Source organism: Sinocyclocheilus rhinocerous, unplaced genomic scaffold (genome assembly GCF_001515625.1).
Source record: "Sinocyclocheilus rhinocerous isolate Xijiao unplaced genomic scaffold, SAMN03320098_v1.1 scaffold683, whole genome shotgun sequence".
Taxonomy (NCBI): domain Eukaryota; kingdom Metazoa; phylum Chordata; class Actinopteri; order Cypriniformes; family Cyprinidae; genus Sinocyclocheilus; species Sinocyclocheilus rhinocerous.
The window spans coordinates 550,584-568,920 of record NW_015642819.1 but is presented as its reverse complement, the minus strand read 5'-3'; the positions used below and the strand labels follow the sequence as shown (position 1 = coordinate 568,920).

The 18,337-nt window shown below is 37.1% G+C and overlaps 2 protein-coding genes across 2 annotated transcripts in view; one reads left to right on the top strand and one right to left on the bottom strand.

The window, feature by feature from the left end:
- Positions 1-6,601, top strand: part of LOC107756595 (cell death regulator Aven-like) — an 18,326-nt gene extending 11,725 nt beyond the window's left edge. The window contains exons 3-6 of the mRNA XM_016573770.1: positions 4,510-4,580; positions 4,676-4,771; positions 4,861-5,158; positions 5,913-6,601. Of these exons, the coding sequence (XP_016429256.1) occupies positions 4,510-4,580; positions 4,676-4,771; positions 4,861-5,158; positions 5,913-6,052 (605 nt within the window). The 3' untranslated portion in view covers positions 6,053-6,601. The remainder of the gene's footprint in view (positions 1-4,509; positions 4,581-4,675; positions 4,772-4,860; positions 5,159-5,912) is intronic.
- A 423-nt stretch (positions 6,602-7,024) lies between these two features.
- Positions 7,025-18,337, bottom strand: part of LOC107756592 (ryanodine receptor 3-like) — a 102,580-nt gene continuing 91,267 nt past the window's right edge. The window contains exons 83-103 of the mRNA XM_016573767.1: positions 16,219-16,299; positions 15,812-15,900; positions 15,567-15,695; positions 15,376-15,480; positions 15,217-15,298; positions 13,832-15,135; positions 13,368-13,411; positions 13,131-13,296; positions 12,946-13,032; positions 12,604-12,798; positions 12,365-12,495; positions 10,190-10,232; positions 9,982-10,109; positions 9,844-9,904; positions 9,619-9,765; positions 9,395-9,529; positions 8,895-9,051; positions 8,675-8,739; positions 8,487-8,587; positions 8,309-8,360; positions 7,025-7,451 (exon numbers count right to left, since the gene is read on the bottom strand). Coding sequence (XP_016429253.1) covers positions 7,356-7,451; positions 8,309-8,360; positions 8,487-8,587; positions 8,675-8,739; positions 8,895-9,051; positions 9,395-9,529; positions 9,619-9,765; positions 9,844-9,904; positions 9,982-10,109; positions 10,190-10,232; positions 12,365-12,495; positions 12,604-12,798; positions 12,946-13,032; positions 13,131-13,296; positions 13,368-13,411; positions 13,832-15,135; positions 15,217-15,298; positions 15,376-15,480; positions 15,567-15,695; positions 15,812-15,900; positions 16,219-16,299 — 3,398 coding nt within the window. The 3' untranslated portion in view covers positions 7,025-7,355. The remainder of the gene's footprint in view (positions 7,452-8,308; positions 8,361-8,486; positions 8,588-8,674; positions 8,740-8,894; positions 9,052-9,394; positions 9,530-9,618; positions 9,766-9,843; positions 9,905-9,981; positions 10,110-10,189; positions 10,233-12,364; positions 12,496-12,603; positions 12,799-12,945; positions 13,033-13,130; positions 13,297-13,367; positions 13,412-13,831; positions 15,136-15,216; positions 15,299-15,375; positions 15,481-15,566; positions 15,696-15,811; positions 15,901-16,218; positions 16,300-18,337) is intronic.

Sequence of the window (18,337 nt, the reverse complement as noted above, 5' to 3'; positions counted from 1 at the left end):
TCTTTCTTTCTTTCTTTCTTTCTTTCTTTCTTTCTTTCTTTCTTTCTTTCTTTCTTTCTTTCTTTCTTTCTTTCTTTCTTTCTTTCTTGTCATTTATGGTCCAATTACTTATTTAACTGCCATTTATCTGAATAGATGTGTTTTTTTTTCTCTGTTTCTGGTTTAGGAAGCTCAGACCACTTTATAAACATAATGATTTGAAGGTTACGCAACAGTTTGTTCAGTATCACGCTAACTGATCAGAACCGAAAGCAGAGCTTAGACTTTTAATGATTTGAGGGAAAACATTTTCACACATTTCACACAAATGTCCGAGCAGTGTCACATTTAAAGATGTGTTTTCAAATGAACCAAGTGTGTGAACTGCACAAAGTCTTTCCTTTCAAGTCTAGACACTAATAGGAGACTGTTGCTGTTCTCCATGGCAGCTGTGTTGAAGCGTATAGTAAATGACCATCTTATTGTTTAGAATTTTCGGCTTGAAATGTTTTAATTGCAATCACCACAGACGAATTTATTTTGATGGTTCCGTTCATTATGGAGTTGCTTTGTGTTAATTGGCTTAGCAGTGATTTGCTGAAGAACCATGACGTCAAAGCAAATTAGCAGCTTCTTCCAAAGGGCTGTAGCCTCCCTGCATTAAGTGCCATTTAATGATTAACAGTGTTCATGCTCTGTCGAATGGTGTTGGGCTTTTAGGTTCACAGCATTCTGTGGTCCTGGTGTCAGTGTTTTACAGGGCCCTTGAAAAAGCAAAGAACGGTGGCCAGATTTCAGTTGGCAGGCTGCATGCATGATGCCACTCTCTGGGAGGAAATGACCTGTACTTGTAGAGCATACTTGTAGAGCAGCTTCCTGCCTCATTCAGAGGACACCACCCTCCAGAGAGACACACATCTGCCACACTGACATTATGCCAGCACTGCACCAGAGCTGCTACTGTCAACTTATGTTTCGTCACATCAGCCATTTTTATCTGTTCCGTATTTCTTATTAGGTTGTGTAAAAAGTAGGGATGCACATTATCAATATCGACTAGTTTATTTTTTTTTAATAGACCAGCATTGGAAGCAGCTCCAAGCCAGTTCTGGAAAGTATCCATCTGTGCGCTATATTCATACAATATCGTACGATAGCTCTGTGTGAGGAACTTATTTAAACTTATTTAATCTTTTGTTTGTGATGAACTGAATTAAGCTTATTTAATTCATGTTTAAAAAGTTACTTAAAGGAACACTCTACTATTTTTGAAAATAGGCTCATTTTCCAACTCCCCTAGAGTTAAACAGTTGAGTTTTACCATTTTCGAATCCATTCAGCCGATCTCCGGGTCTGGCGGTAGCACTTTTAGCTGTAGCTTAGCATAGATTATTGAATCTGATTAGACCGTTAGCATCTCGCTAGCTGGGGACTATTTTCAGGCGCTGCGTAATATCATTGCGCAACTTTTCATTTTCCGTCGGTCTTAGTACATGGGTGCAGCAGGCGCAATGATATTACGCAGCGCCTGAAAATAGTCCCCAGCACGCTCCCTGTGCAAGCAGGTGGTCACGTTGGTTATATTGACGGAAGTTAGCCTATTTTCATGAGCTGCGTAATATCATTGCGCCTGCTGCACCCATGGTACGGCAGCAAAGTTCCTGAATCGGCTGGATGGATTAGAAAATGGTAAAACTCAACTGTTTAACTCTAGGGGAGTTGAAAAATGAGCCTATTTTCAAAAATAGTGGAGTGTTCCTTTAAGTTGAACAATTAAAAAATATATATCTTATTATAAACATATTATATACCATTTTATAATCGGTTTACAAAATGCAAAACAATTTTCCATTTACCAGTTGCTTTTGGTTATTAATTTGACGTGTACATCCGATGTCCAATGTCATTTTTTTAATTGATTAAGAAAAATAATTGACAAGTGCTTTTTTAATGCAATTTAAAAGTTACATCACAGTTTGAAAAGTGAAAAGTTATCAATTCATTTTTAATGAAAAACAACATTTTTAATGAAATGAAAAAATCTATTGATTTTTACTACTGTTTTACTTTAGTTTAGTTTAATTTGAATGAATTGGAAAAATGAATGTTTTAATGTTTGTAATTTTCATTATGTTCATTGATGATTCACAGCATTTGATTCACATTCCTGTAAAACACATATTTTCTTTATGCAGCATATTTTATTTTTACTTTTGATTTTGGGGTGAAATATGACCCGGAATGAGTAAATAATTGAGTAAATTGCTTTTAATTAATTATAGTCTCTGCATGTTAAATTGAGATTTGACCATTGTACACAAGCTTTTATTTGATCAAACTTTTGTATAAAAGAAATATGCATGCAGTCATGCTGTAGTACTGAATATCAGCATTCCCAATCTGTAATAATGCTCAATTACATTTTACAGTTTATCAGCCATAACATAAAAATAATTATTTGCTTTTGGTATCAGCCAACACACTCTATTTTTTTTATACCTACTGAACAGTGTCCGTATGATAATTTATTCTTGCATTGTTTCACTAAGCAATGTGTTTATCATAAGTAATGCAGCACAGCAGTATGTCGCATGCAGCTGGTTTGTTATATTGACTAGCCACACTACTTGCTCCGCTAAAGCTACATTGGCCCTCGCCACACATGCTGACAGAACCTTTGCTCATTGTTATGGCAGCAGTTTCCATGGCGCTGTCGCTGCCAGTGAAGGAAACATGATGAAATTGCCTGGATGGCATCTCACAGCCCACTCATAACAGCGTTTCTACAATGATGACATCAGCACTGCGTAGCTTTAGCAGGAATCTTGTTTCCTGTGAAGTCGCTTCTGAGTCAGTGGGATGATCTATAGACAATATTAAGTAGTAGCATAGCATGTCGTTTTTTTAGTTGCAGCTGTTCATCTTAAAGTGTTTCTTTATCTGTTTAACACAAATTATATGAAGTGGCAGAATGCTTCTGAAGTGCTCTTTTGAAGCAGGATCGCTCCTCTTGACCTTGAGACCCTGCCCTGTATCATCCGTGTCAGTTTGGCCGACTGCAGTTGGCAAGTGTGTCTTGAGTGAAAGAGGCGGGAGGCGGAGAGTATTCTGCCTCACCCTGGCTGGGACAGCTGTGCGTGACAGACCCACGGCTTCTTTCTTCAGCTGTCCCAACTTGCTGCCGCTTCAGAATTCACGCTGCTTGTGTCAAGGGGAAAGTGACTTCAAAAGATGACACACGTTCAGCTGCTGCTGTGAAGGTGTGCAGTGAACCGAGTGTTTACAATATGGAGATCTGAGTGTTGTTTTTCTTGGCTGTGTTATTATGTCCCAGTTAGAATTGAACTAAGAGGGTTGAAAACAAAGTTGTAAAAATGATTAATGCTTGTTACAGCAGTACAGGGGCTAGGAAGGTGAGCTATAGTACAGTGGTTATTGTTAATGAAAACTAATAAAAAAATGTGTTAATTAAAATAAAGCTTAAAAAAGAAAAACAAATATTAGATAAAAAACTTTGATGTAAAAACACAAACAAACCTTGAAATTACTAAAATTACTAAAACTAAATTCAAATAAAGCTAAAGCTAAGTATTAAATCTAAAATATATGAATAATACTAAAATAGCACAGCTTTAGTATTTATTTAAAATACTTTTTTTTTTAAAGCTGGATAATTAACACCGTGTACATAATGTGATCTACAATATTTTTATAATATTGATTTTATATATTAAATTAAACCAAATGTGACCCTGGACCACAAAACCAAAAAAAAAAAAAAAAGTTTTTCAAAATTAAGATTTATACATCATCTGAAAGCTAAATAAATAAGCTTTTCATTGATGTATGGTTTGTTAGGATAGGACAATATTTGGACAACTATTTAAAAATCTGGAATCTGAGGGTGCAAAAAAATATTGAGAAAATCGCCTTTAAAGTTGTCCAAATGAAGTTCTTAGCAATGCATATTACTAATCAAAATTAAGTTTTGATATGTTTACGATAGGAAATTTACAAAATATCTTCATGGAACATGATCTTTACTTAATATCCTAATGATTTTTGGCATAAAAGAAAAATCAATAATTTTGACCCATACAATGTATTTTTGGCTATTGCTACAAATATACCCCAGCGACTTAAGACTGGTTTTGTGGTCCAGGGTCACATATATTATTATTATTATTCATAATCTCTTTTTCATAACATTTAATAATATTAATATAAATGTACTGTTAAAAATGTGTAATAAATATTTATGTCCGTTAATTTTGACTTTGACTTTTTTTTTTTTTACTTTTTAATATGAAATTTAAAAAAATACTACTTTAAAAAAAATACTAAAAGTGGCACATCGCTAATTACAACTGAATAAAGAATTCAGTCAAAGCTTCCTGAAAGTGCTGAAGTAAAACTAATACATTAGCTGGTGACTCACCATACGTACTTTGGTTCAGCTCTATAATTTAATATAATTTTAATTGTAATTATTATTATTTTTTTAATGTATTACCTGTTTTTCTGTTTTAGGGGACTCGTTCACACAGTTCAGGTTCTCTGATGAGAAGGACTGGGAGATGGACTCACTGGCAAAAAATCAGGTGCATGATCAGTCATTTCTTAAATGATGTTTTCCAGCGCAATCATTGAAACCCTGTTGTTTGAGGAAATATGCTCACATGGTTGATTTCTTTAGATTCCAGCTCTGTTTATAGACCTGCCAGCTTTAACTCAGTCACTTCAAGAGCTTCCACTGCACACAAGACTGAACCTGGAGGCTGAGCTTGTGCAGGTGAATCAATTGCCTTTCTTGTTGGAATACCATGAAATACTTAGTTGTACCAGTGAAGAATATAGTACTAGCGATTTAATATGTTTCAGGTGACGACTCCTGTTGAACTGCCGTCCGTGACAGTGCCTCACAGAACTGACTCGACTCTAACAGCTGGACTGAAAGCTTCTCAGGCAAGCCCAGAGTCAGGCCTGGGTGTTTCCTGCAGTGTAAAGCCTGCTTCAGGTACCACACCGTCTCTCGGTGTCTCCACAGCCGTCCCTCCTGCCACAGATGATGCTGACCAGGAGCTCGACCTTCTCCTCAACTTGCAGAAAACCATCACAGAAATTACTTCAGCCAAATCCCACGCTATATCAGATGATGTGCTAAACACCTCAACACAAGGTTGGTATATACTGTATGTTTGTTCTTTTTTTTTTTTGTTAAACAGTGTTGGGGTGTACAGTAACTAACTAAACGTAGTATTAGTAGGAACGTCCAGTAACAAGCTACATAATTAGTGTTTGGAAATCAGACTCATTTAAGTGAGACAGTTGATGTAAATAATCAGTTCACTGATCAAACAAATGATTTGCTAAATAATTGTAATCGCTGCATCTTTTTTTAGCAAAATATGTAGTTGAATGCTGTCTCTGTTTATAAATACACTACCATTCAGAAGTATGGGTCAGTAAGATAAAAAAAAAATTAATTAATACTTTTATTAAGCAATGACACATTATCTTGATTAAAAGTAAAGACGTTTACATTGTTAAAAAAACTATTTCAAATAGCTGTTGTTCTTTTGAACTTTCCTTTTTGTTTCTTGAGCAGTAAATCAGAATATCAAAATGATTTCTGAAGGATCATGTGACAATATAGACTGGAGGAATGACTGTTGAAAATTCAGCTTTGTCATCACGGGAATAAATTAATGTAAATATTTCACAATATTACTGTTCCCATTGTAATTTGTCCAATAAATGCAGTCTTGGTGCACATAAGTAGCTTCTTTCAAAAAAAAAAAAACTATAGGGGGCAGCCCTAACAGCCCCCGCGCTTTTTTAAAAAAAAAAAAAAAAAGTCATACAAACCCCAAACTTTTTCAAAGTAGGTTCAAGAACACTGATGTGAAAATGTGATTTTATCACCTCAACAGGTTCGGAGGAAAAAGAGAGAAAAGCTCAAATAGCTGATAAGAAAGAGACAAAGCCAGAAGTGGAAAGTGAAGCTAAACCTACGAGGCAGGAAGTGACAGAGGAGGATCTGGAGGACTGGCTGGACAGCATGCTCTCCTGATCCCGGAGAAGCTGACTGACACTGCTGTGGATTAAATCACATGCAGCTTTGCTAATGCCATACTTTGGACATACTGATGGTTTGGACATACCGTGACTTCTGTGGGGACGTGAGCATCATACCACGACACTTCATTAAGTCTTATAATAACCAAGACTAATTCAGTCATGTGGAATATAAAATGCTTCTTCGATATATTACTCATAAAAGTGATGTAATGCTGTGTAACAGTTTTCAGACCCATCATATTCTCACTCATCATCCGATTAAAAGCAGCAATGACCAACTGGGATTTATTGCATTAGCTACTTTATTTTCATTCCCCCTGCTCAAAACAAATGCAAATCACCAAAGCTACTACATAAATACAAATGGCCATACAATAGCAGTTTACAGTATTGACTTCTGTTCAATAAATGGAATCGTTTTTGTCCTCGAATGTAGATTCCCATTGTTTTGCAATCGCACTTCATAAATAATCAGGCAAACACAATTTCTGTTATTTAACCTTAACCAAACATTAAAAAAAGCAGTGTAATCTTTACCTATGAACAAACGTCAACTAAAGCTACAAAACTACTAACCCAGGTGAGAGGCAGTCAGTGATAGTCTAAACTAAAATGCAAACTAGCAAAACATACGAGCAGGAACAAAATGTTTGCATAGTCTCTTGTCATAAGGCACTTTTCTGTATGAGAAACAGCTAGTGGACTGAAGCAGATGATCATTATATTTCTCATTCCACCAGTCAGATTGCCGTCCTTAAAGGCATTGCACATTCTTCATAGTCTTTTTGTTGTTTTTAAATCAAACAGGCATAAATTGTGTTTGGCACTCATTGAATACTAAGAAGGTATTCCTGTGCATATTTGTGTAGACATTCATCCAACATCAAAAACATACATATGTTAACATCTCATCTCACAAGTTTGTGTGCATTTGTGAGTTAAGCAAATGAAGCCATTTCCCATGTTTTTTTTTTATCAAACATGGCTTTGTGTCTTAGTTTGGCAATGTGTGCTACATGTTTTTTGTTGTTGTTGTTGTTTTTTCCTCAATGTTGCACTTGAGTTCACATTTTTGGCTTGATCACAATGCGTTCTCAGTATGTCGCTGTCATTTCTGGTGTAGAAACGATTGAGGTTTTTTTTGATTGGATGAATTAGTGAGCAGCCTATGATGAGAGCTAGTTTAGGATGTTGTGTCCAACCTGTACAAAGTCCTAAAATCCGTATAGATATTAGGAGCTCATATAGGTTGGAGTGTGTGATTTCTCTCATTAGGACTGAGGACAACATGTCCTCTAGCCCAGCTGGTCCTCGTATTGCTTCCGGAAACAGTCTCCGGCAGGGAAGAAATCCCAGCACCTCTCCTGATACATCTTCCAAACATACGACTCCTGTAATAGAAGAATAATTAGAAGATATAACTTACTAAATAACATTCGCTACCATACACAAGTCTGGGGTCATAATTTTTTTTTTAAAAGAAGAAATTAATACTTTTATTTAGCAAGGATGCATTAAATTGATTGAACAGTAAAGACATTTATAATTTGACCAAAAAAAAAACTTATATTTTAAATAAATGCTGTTCTTTTGCTCTCTATTCATCAAAGAATCTTAAGAAAAAAAATCTTCTTTCCACAAAAATATCAAGGAATGCTTTCAACATTAATATTAGGAAATGTTTCTTGAGCAGCAAATCAGCATATTAGAATGATTTCTGAAGGATCATGTGACACTGAAGACTGGAGTAATGATGCTGAAAATTCAGCTTTGACATCACAGGAATAGATTTCGGCTCATAAGTTTACATACCCCTTGCAGAATGTATAAAAATGTTAATAAATTTAATAAAATAAGATGGATCATGAAAATTGCATGATTTTTAAAGCACGTATTTAGCTAATAAATACATACCTTGTTCAGGACAGTACTAAATAAAAAATAGCATGCAAGTTTCATGATCCCTCTTATTTAGGTTTTAGCATTTTGCATATTCTGCAAGGGGTATGTAAACTTATGAGCAGAACTGTAAATTACAACAACAAAAAAAAACATTTTTAATGGTATTAATATTTCAGAATATTACTGTTTTTACTGTATTTTTGATCAAATAAATGCATCCGTGGTAAGCATAAAATAGTTATTTCAGAAATATATATTTTTTTTAATTACCGACCCCAAATTTTGAAAGGCAGTGTATATTGATTTTATAAATAAGCCACTAGTTTTAATTGGATTAGTAGATTACCTGACCAGTGTATTCAGTCTCATCTTTGTTGATAAGATACATCAGGAAGAATCTGTTAGAAAGGAATATTTGAATATTCAGATGTGTTTAGTTGCTAAAGGAAGCATTATAACAATGTAAATGTTGTCTTACTTTACATATCGGATGTTACAGTATTGCATATACAGTGTTTACTCACAAATAGTTGGCCAGATTGTGCTCTTGTAAGGTATGGGTCTCAAAGCCATGCGGGGTTCTGTCGAAGTAGTCATTTCCAATTCCACAGATGAAGCATTTTGTCTACACCGAAGATTAAAAAATGTTAAAACAGGAACAGACTGACCTCTCTTTAGACCTCACAGCTGTGAGACGTGTGACAGCACTCACCTCCATGTCCTCTTTCACCTGCTCCTGCTGGTCTCTCAACTCACCGAAGGCATCAATGATCAAACCTGGTTTGAAAATGAAAGCATTCACCATTATGTTGGTGTTCTGAATGTACCAAGTATTGACTGTGAGATTATGATCAGTTGGGTAGTTCTGTTGCGATCAGTGTGGCTTATAAAGAGTTTAGTCGGGCATTGAAAGCAGCGCACTACAGCAGTACCCTGAATGATGGCCAGCAGAATGACGATGACAAAGAAGAAGAAGGTGATGTCAAACAGAATGCGGTAGAGCTCGTATGGGTCACCGGCTGGGTCCACGATTTCATCACCGATGCCACCGCCAGCTCTCACACCCACGTACATGTGGAACAGGTAGCACTGAGGATTCATGGGATTCATTTTAGTTTTTAATGATCTTGCAAAGCACACTTTTTAAGCTTTTGATAACAAAAAACAAAAAAAAACATTCTCATTAAATGAAAAAAATCAATTAAAAAATCCAGTCACTATAAGAAGCATTTAGGTCACATTAGCATTTGATATGACCCGACACATTAAATAGTAAATAGTGCATTTCTGCAATAATAAATGGACAATTTTGTGTTTTGCAATAATGCATCCAGTCAGTACAAGTCCAAGATGACTTCCAGATCAGCCAGGTGAACAAAAACACACTTAAATGTACTTCAAGGATCCTTTCAAAATGAAAAGCTAAACTCACAGTCATCATATCATCACACTTCATGTCAGGCGCATCCTCATCCTCGCTCTTGTTGTAGAACTTGCGGAAGAAGTTAAAAGCCACCACGGTGTACAGGTAGACCACGACCGCCAGGAGCCCCACGGTCAACACCAGCTGTTCAAATGAAGAAGGTATTTTCATCAGGTCGCCAGTACCTTGGTGTAAAGCTGTTCCACAGTCACCCCCTGCTGGATGAGACTTACCTGTTTGCCATTGTGGGTCACAGAAGAGAGGATGGTCCTCAAGGTCTTGAAGCCCATGGCAATGTCCAGCAAATGAGCGGCAAAGAAGAAGTTATTGTAATGTCCCAAAATAGACATGGTGGTGTACCAGATCAAGTAGAGGTAAGACTAGAGATGAAAGACAAAACGTTATTGTCCTGATACAGGATATTCTTCTTAATGTTTTCAAATCTGAGCCATACTCACGTTGTCCGTCAGCACCACCCCCATTTTCCAGATGTGGTACTTGGTATCAATTGAGCTCAACCTGCAATTGAAACCAAAACATGACTGAATGCTTTAATGCTCTTTCAAACCTAATGTTTTCAGGTCCCGTCAGCTCACCAGGACACCAGGGAGGCTTCCTTCACCACGGCTTCTTCAGTGGGATCAAAGTCCAGAGCACTCTTATCCAGACCCAAGAGTTCAGCTATGCGTTCAGCCCCGTACAAGTCACCATATTTATTGATGACCTACAGAGGACAGTGGAAATTGGATATGCAGACAGTCCAATGAATTCAAGCACCATCAAGTTTTGTATGATTCTGCTTACCTTCCTCTTAACAAATTTGTCCCAGTAATTGTTAGGGAAGGACCTGAAAGACAGGTAAGGAAGATTCTAAGTACTCAAAGGATGCTCTGAAGGATTGATTCATCAATTACTTCCTGAATTACAAAGGATATGTATACTAATGAACAGTATGTGGGTAGTTACAACTAAAACTGATACTGAGATAAAATTTATATTAAAATCAATTAAAAGGAAAGTGTACATCGTGGGTCCTGTAAATGGTTACAATTTACTTGAAGTATTTTGAATGGCATTTGCCTTCACTTTCTTTTTAAATGGTCCTGTAGTGTGACAAATATAAGTTACAAAGTTACAAATACTTATTGTACTTTCTCAATTAATATGAAATACTTTCAAAAGAGTATAAAAATGCTGTTTAAAATAGGTTTTTAGTTTCTGTTGATAATATGATCATTGACCATTTTCTAGCTATTGAAAAACTGATAATTTGTAGCGTCTGGACCAATCAAACACACAATTTTTCATTTGATTTAACAAATCAGTTATTCATTAGATTAACAAATCGTCACAGTCCCCTCACCCAATAAACTGGATGCCAGGATGTCTGCAACGACACCAGGCCCCCCCTGGTTACCATGGCAACCCTGACACCAGATACATTTACGACCTAATGAAATGTAAGTAGGGAAAATCACTGCCTTTTTCATAAGGAAGAGACACAGTGCACAGTAGAAATGGACTCTTTTCTAATTAATTCATAGGAAAACCTTTCTTTGAATGAACACACATACCCTTCAGGTCATCGTGTATGTTGTCTTTGAGATTTTATACTGTTTTATGCAGGCTTATGATCGAAACACTCATTCATGTCATCTTACATATATGTAACCCTACCATGTTTAGTATCTATGAATTAGTCTTCTGATGATCTAAACAAGCGTGTATATTATATGTTGGTACATAGGCAATATATTAGTGTCCTGAGAATCTTTAGTAATTTCGATTCAAGTCCCATATGCAAATTACCATGCTTCTACACAAAGAGTCATAAACGTGTAACCAACGCTAACTCTTAAGCTAAGCCCTTTACCTCAACTGCTAGCTGTTAGCAACCGACTAACGCTTAGATAGGCGTGTAAAGTGCAACTTTCTAACCACTCCTCTCTCTCTCTCTCTCTCTCTCTATCCCCGTCTATGTGTATGTTGGACTAGTTTAAGTGTTTATGTAGTATGTTGGACTAGTTTAAGTGTTTATGTAGTATGTTGGACTAGTTTAAGTGTTTATGTAGTTAATAAATTCTTACTTGTATCACACTTGACGTTGGTCATTGTTTGCTCATAACTGCAGATTTATGCTACAGGCTCTGTGTAGAGTTGTACAGTAAGAAAGTTATTTCCCTTAACCAGGAAATTAACGTTCTTAGAATTGACAGACAGTTGACCCTGAGAGGTCAAGTAAATATCTACAGCGGATCTAAATATTTATAATTAATTATAACTAGTTATGATTAATTATTCATATTTCCCCATGAATGAGCTGATTCGCTACAATGTATATTTATTGTAAGTTCTAGTACAGCATATCAACTTTGCAAAGTATTTCATGTCAATGTACATACAGTACACTACCATTCAAAAGTTTGGTCAGTAAGTTGTTTTTTAAAAGAAATTAATACTTTTATTTAGCCAGGACACATTAAATTGATCAATAATGACATTAAATTATAATGTTACAAAAGACTTCTGTTCTTTTGAACTTTTTTATTCATTAAAGAATTCTAAAAAAAAATAATAATAATAATGTATCATGGTTTCCACAAAAACATTATGCAGCACACCTGTTTTCAACAGTGATAATAAGAAATTTTTCCATAGACCTAAGTTTGATTTCATGGCTGATCCCGTTTCTCTCTATCTGCCCCATGCTTTCCTGTCTGATCTGTACTGTCCTATCCAATAAAGGCATAAAAAGGTCAAAAATATTACTTAAAAAAAAAAACTCCTACTGACTGCAAACTTTTGAACAGTAGTATAATGTGATACTTGTTGTACTGATGTATGTGGAGCTAATGTACACTATTACTACAGTATATAGTACTTTTGATTGCTACACTATAATAATATTTGAAACTGACACTGTAATGTAAATGTAAAATAAGGGACTGAATAAAAGAGACTGTCTAAAGTGTTTCTTACGGAGTTGCAATGACCAAACGATCCCACTGTCCTTTGATGTCATCATCAGACGGCTGCTCGGTAATATACAAACCATCAAACTCAAGCTTCCTAGCGATCTCCTTCTCCCGCTTGAACACAACTAAAGGAACCTACAGCAAGGACAACACAAGGTTACATGGACTCTGTTGTGCAGCATCTGGCTTTGACATATTCTTAATCCTGATTAGTGTAACCAAACGAAAGAAATCGGGATAAACCTTAAGGCAGTAATATCCAACGACACAGAGTAAGGAGATGATCGTGTGCAGTACAGCCAAGAACGTCAATGTGGGTGCCATGTAGCCAGTGCTCTCCTGAAGAATGAAGTATTCCATTCCTTCATCATCTTCATCACCTTCCTCCTCTTCACCACCCCAGGATCCCTCTTCCTCTTCATCGAATTCTCCAGTCACCTTTAGAGAGCGGCAAATGCTCAAGTGTTAGAGAGCAACTATACAAATAACCAAACAGGTGATCCAAAATGCTTATGAATTAATTCAATGTCGACTTCACATTCATGAGCACATTTAAAGTTAATAGAAAAGTTCTCTGCAAAACACCTTGTAGAAGAGCAGGATGAAGTTGATGGCAAAGGCCACAAACAGGGCCAGAAAACGAAGGTTGTAGAAATTGCGAGCCAGGTAGTTCTACAAAGAAGTAAATGTTAATGTTTCTTCTTTGCCATTTAAACAACATTTCCTGTGGGACAAATTTGTACTAAAAATGTGGCTGAAGCTTTTCTTACCAGCATTTTGGTTTTGTAGACTTCAAGCCCTGCAAAGAAGCTGGCCATGAATGCTGGAGAGTCTTCCTTTGGTGAGCCACGTTTGGCTGTTGGAGCTGGTTTTGCCGCTGCTGGTTCCTCAGGTGTTTCCTCTTTAGCCTTGTCTTCTTTCTCCTGATTCTCAGTGCTAAAAAACATTGCCGTGTCAGAACATTTTGACAAAGAAATGATCAGTCAACATCTAATTAGTCAACTTACTCAGCTTTCTCTGGCTCGAATTCTGGCTTCTCTGCTGCTACATTCTGTGTAATAAAAAAAACAATATTCTTTGTCAAATTTACAAATTGCACGAAACACTGCGGTGTATCACATGTTTGATTCAAATACTACAATAATAGACCTTAGCGAGGGAAGCACCATATTTATGTTTTGAGTGAGATGAAAACAAGGCTGTGGAGGATAGAAGTACATGGTTCAATGTTCAATGAATTGTACTGTCGTTTAAAACATGCCTGTTCAGCTGTTGAAATATCTTTCCAAAAACTTTCAGTTCACTTTCACAAATACTCCATAAAATAATTGTATTAGTTGTGAGTTGTGAAAATTACATGTGATCTAGGGCCTTAAATGCCATTGTCAAAACTGCAAGTCTATCCCTCAGCCTTATTTTCATTCACATAAAATTCAATATGGTATCTATGCAGACTAAGGTCTGTAGATACCTGGCTCTTCTTTTTCTCAACAGGGGCGCTAGACTCTGTCAGGACTTCACAGACATCACCAAGACCAGGTTCTGCCCCATGCTTCCCCTCCTTCTTCACAGCTGGATTAAGTAGATCCATGATCATATCTGTCTCCAGCTTCTCAGCAGCAGCGCCAGTCATCTGCACCATATCTGCCGACACCACCAACTCGCTGCTCTCAGTTTTTTCTGCTTCCAGTACATCACTATGGATCCCAAACTGTGTTGGATCAGGCATGTTACCCAAGATATCTGTCACTTTCATGTTTTTAGCACCCTCCACAAGACCCCCTCCAAACATGGAGGACCAAATAATATGGAAGAACCCGAAGATGATGCTGAAAATGCCTTTGAAGAACCCGGTGAAGAGCATCCAGAAGAAGGAGAAGAACCCTGTGATAATTTCCCTGATGGTCAGTTTCCTGAATTTCTTAAACTGTTTCCTCATACTCTTAAACGTCAGCATTTTACGGAAATCAGACATGCTCTTCTTCACAGAGGCGCAGGCCGCTATGAAGGCCGAGGCCGACTCAAGAGATGCATCTTCCTCCTCAGACAAGCCTTCAAGCAGACTGTGCATCTCCTCTTCATCCTCCTCCTCAGGTCGTTCTGCTGCATCTGGCTCAGAGATCTGAGAGGCCAGCTGCATCTCAAAGATAGTGTCCTCACAGAAGTTCACAAATAACTCCATCTTCTCACTCTCACCACCTTCATTGACCACATCAAAGATGAATTGCCGTTTGGACTCTTTGACCTGAGGCTTTTCCCATTGGGTTCTGCTAGACTCGCTGATCTCAAAGTAAACCCTCTCAATCCTCTTGGCACCCCCCATGATCTCAATGCGGCCCAGGTACGGCTCAAAGTAACTGAGAACGCTTTCAGCCAGGTCTAAAAAGGTGGACAGGCGTGAGTCGTGAGGCATGTGCTCTGATAGGTTAGTAAGAAGCACAGCCACGTTGAAGCCGATGTCCTTGGCTGGTTCATGGAAGCGTTCCACAAACTCCTTGTAGTTGAACATGTCATTTTCATCTGCCTCCACACAGGAGAGAAGAAACTCGATCTCAGACTGTGTGTATTGCTTTTGGCTATCCATAGACTTGTGGAACTCCTTCTTGGATATAACGCCTTTGCGATCTGGGTCGTACTCCTTGAAGTTATCAGATGTAGTGAGGTCCTTCAGTTTGAGGAACATGTCGAAGAACTTGAGGATCATTTCCACATTGCTGGAGGACTCCACTAATGTGTCAACCATCTGCTTACCGATAGTTCCATTCACCACATTACCTGTAACATGCAGTTGATGCTTTAACTATTGCTAGTCTCTTACTAGTTCCATTATGATGTTTGAAAGCAAAAATAACTCACCCTCCAAAAGAGATAACATCATGACCACCATATCTTTCTGCAAATCCATCAGCTCTTTCAATAACTCGATTTGACTAGAATCCTGAAATAAATGACATTTAATGTTGAGAGGCATCATATTTGGTAATGCTGCACATAACAGTGCCCTGACTGGGTTACCTGTGACAGTTTCATTTGCATGTTTGCAAAAACATGCAGGAATCCGACCACTGCGTCCCACAACCTGCTGTGTGCCAAACTTTGCTGATTCCCAATACAAGGGCCCTAAAAATAGAAAACACAGTATTATGAAATGCACGGACATCCACTGAACTCTAATATAGTGTAGTAGTGTAGAGCATATGCATTACCTGAATGTACTCAGTGAGTGAGTTAAAGATTTGTTTGGCTACTGCCAAAGCTTTGGAGAAGTTAAGTTGCCCAGCCTCGTCAATGACATCTTTCCCAGAGTAATACCAGTAAAAATCACTTATAGATTCCTGGTGGTGACAACAAGTACGACCATTACAGAGGACTGAAGTTGAGTAGACTCGTGAGAATTCAAAGCTATGGGGGTTTTTTTTCATACGAAACATATTTATTTAGTTTGTGTTACCTGTAGACGCAACAAGTAGTCCACAGTGCTAATGATGATGTTGACTGTAGTAGTGTTTCCGGTCTGTGTCCGCAAGAAGTTTTGGAAATCTGTTGAGGGAATTAAAAATGTAAACAATAAATAGTAAAGAATAGGCAGTGAAGCATTAAGTAGAGAGTTTTTCTGTGAAATCTTAATTCTTGCTTTATTGGTAATGCATTGAAAATCATTGTTTTTTTTCTGCAATGTATTAAACATTATTAAATGTGAGGTAATGCTAGGATGGGTCATGGTGATGGAGTTATTTTTATTATATTATAAAAAGATATAACAAAAATGTCATTAAAAATATAATTAAATAATACTTTTTATTTCATTTTAAAAAGTAACATTAAATAGAAAAAATATATACAAATTTTTAGTCTTACCATTATTGTGTCCCTCGCACAGAAGTTGCAAAAACCTGAATAGATCCTTTGTAAAGTCATCATTTTGTAAGACTTTGGAACCTTAAAACATGACAGAGAACTGCAATTATTTCTGGGCTGTATTTTTAAAGCCAAACTAAATGACAAATTTACATCAGTCTCAAGCAAGCAGGTGACTAGCACTTTTTGGGGGGGGGGGCTTGCTTCACTTAGGATGAAGAGCTTTAGATTGCACGCTCGCAACTGCATCCCAAGAACTGACTGTAAAAAGAAAACCTTGTCAATAAATGACAGAAATTTCAAGAAGCTGGGTTAGCGAGGTAACTTTCACAAGAATGGTGTACAGTATATGCTGGAAATAATTAACAGTAATACTTGACATGATTTTAATAATTTAATACTGCACACATAAAGAGGAGATCCTTTTGTATCATATTGTAACAAAGCCATACTTGTGAAAGTTAGTCATCCCTGTTGAAAAATCCAGCATAAACCAGCATGAATTCCAATCTGGTCCAGGCTTGTTTATGCTGGCTAGTGATGGTATAGTGCTGGTTAGTGCTGGTCTAGCTGGTGGACCAGCATAATGGAGCTGGTAAAGCTGGGTCACCAGCATGGTCTTGCAGGGTTGAGCGCGAGTAGACCAGTTGTCTGTATGCCAGCAGTGTCTTTAGGAACAAGCATTGTTTTTACTAGCATATTTCTATATTTAACTGATTAATGATGCAGAAACCATATAAGATTAAAACATGATTTATATAACTTTGTTTGTTCAATAACAAGAGTTCTTGATAATGAAAGTTCAAAATTGAAAATTGCTGTTTTTAAAGACTTTAATGCAAATTTGAGAACTCATGTGTCAAAATACAGCTGTCAGTCACTGATTTCAAAAAGTGTACATAGTAAAAGGTATGCCACTGCAGTCAGGAGCATGAAATATTGTAGACAATAGTGATAGCATTGAAATTGACAGCATGCACTTTCAACAACTGCTGAAGTAGAAGTAATTGAACCAAAGTCAAGGGCCAAGTGCCCAAATCACCAAAATGGTGTCTTCAAGCAGACAATATGAAAGAAATATAGCCAAAATGGTTTATAATAATTGAACATTGCGATGTTGTTTTTGGAGTTGTTTAAGCATGCCCAGGTGAGATATCATTGATTTCAATTGCAGTTGATTTCATCTAAGGCTGTGTGGCTGTGAGTCAATCCTGTAAAGTGAATTTACTTTATTTCACTAACTGCAACACTGCTTCAGTGTTACTTTTACTCAATGGATTGGGACCATATGAAAACTGAGCAGTTTAACACTGAGGGTTTTACTGTGCCATTAAATATGTAACTGGCATCATGTTTTTTTTCTTCTTATACTAATTTCTTAAACTTTATTAAAATTAATTACATAATTGGTCATTAACTATGAACACACACTAAGAAACATGATATGTAATGGATAGGCTATATGAGATTTGTTGTGGTTTTGCTGGGATCATACGAGCAGGCAAAAGAACCACCAGCACACCTGCGTCCCATGCTGGGGACCAGCAAACCAGCAACCAGCATCCCATACTGGTCCCAGCATGCAAAACATACCTTTTGCTGGTGACCAGCAATGCTGGATTTTTCAGCAGGGATGTGAGAAACCAGCTTTGTGAAATAGCCCTAGATTCACAGCATGGCAAAGCTCTTTGCTCATTTTGTAGCTGTGGTATAATCTTTAGCTTTGTGTACACCTCTCTGAACATGTATAATTTTTTTTCAACACTGTATAAGTACAGATGATTCACAATGTTCACATGGAAAACAAAATGTTCTCATTTAGTGAACTAGTTTAGTAAAGTTAGGTTTGGTAAATGAGCCTGGCTTTAGTCTTAGTTCTGTCTTAATTCTGTGTCAGCATGCATTAGTCTCTGCAAGCCAGCACTGAAGAGTAGTGCATTCATATCACCAGTAGCAGGGGAGAGGAAAAAGTTTTGAGAAATGGCGACATGCCAGGGTACAGCATTGCGAAATGAGTAGCTAAACTATATTTACCCCGCTCTCTCATGTTGGCTGCAATCCAGTATAAAATGATGGAAAACAAACAAAGAGAGCAGACATAAGCAAATGGAGAAAGACT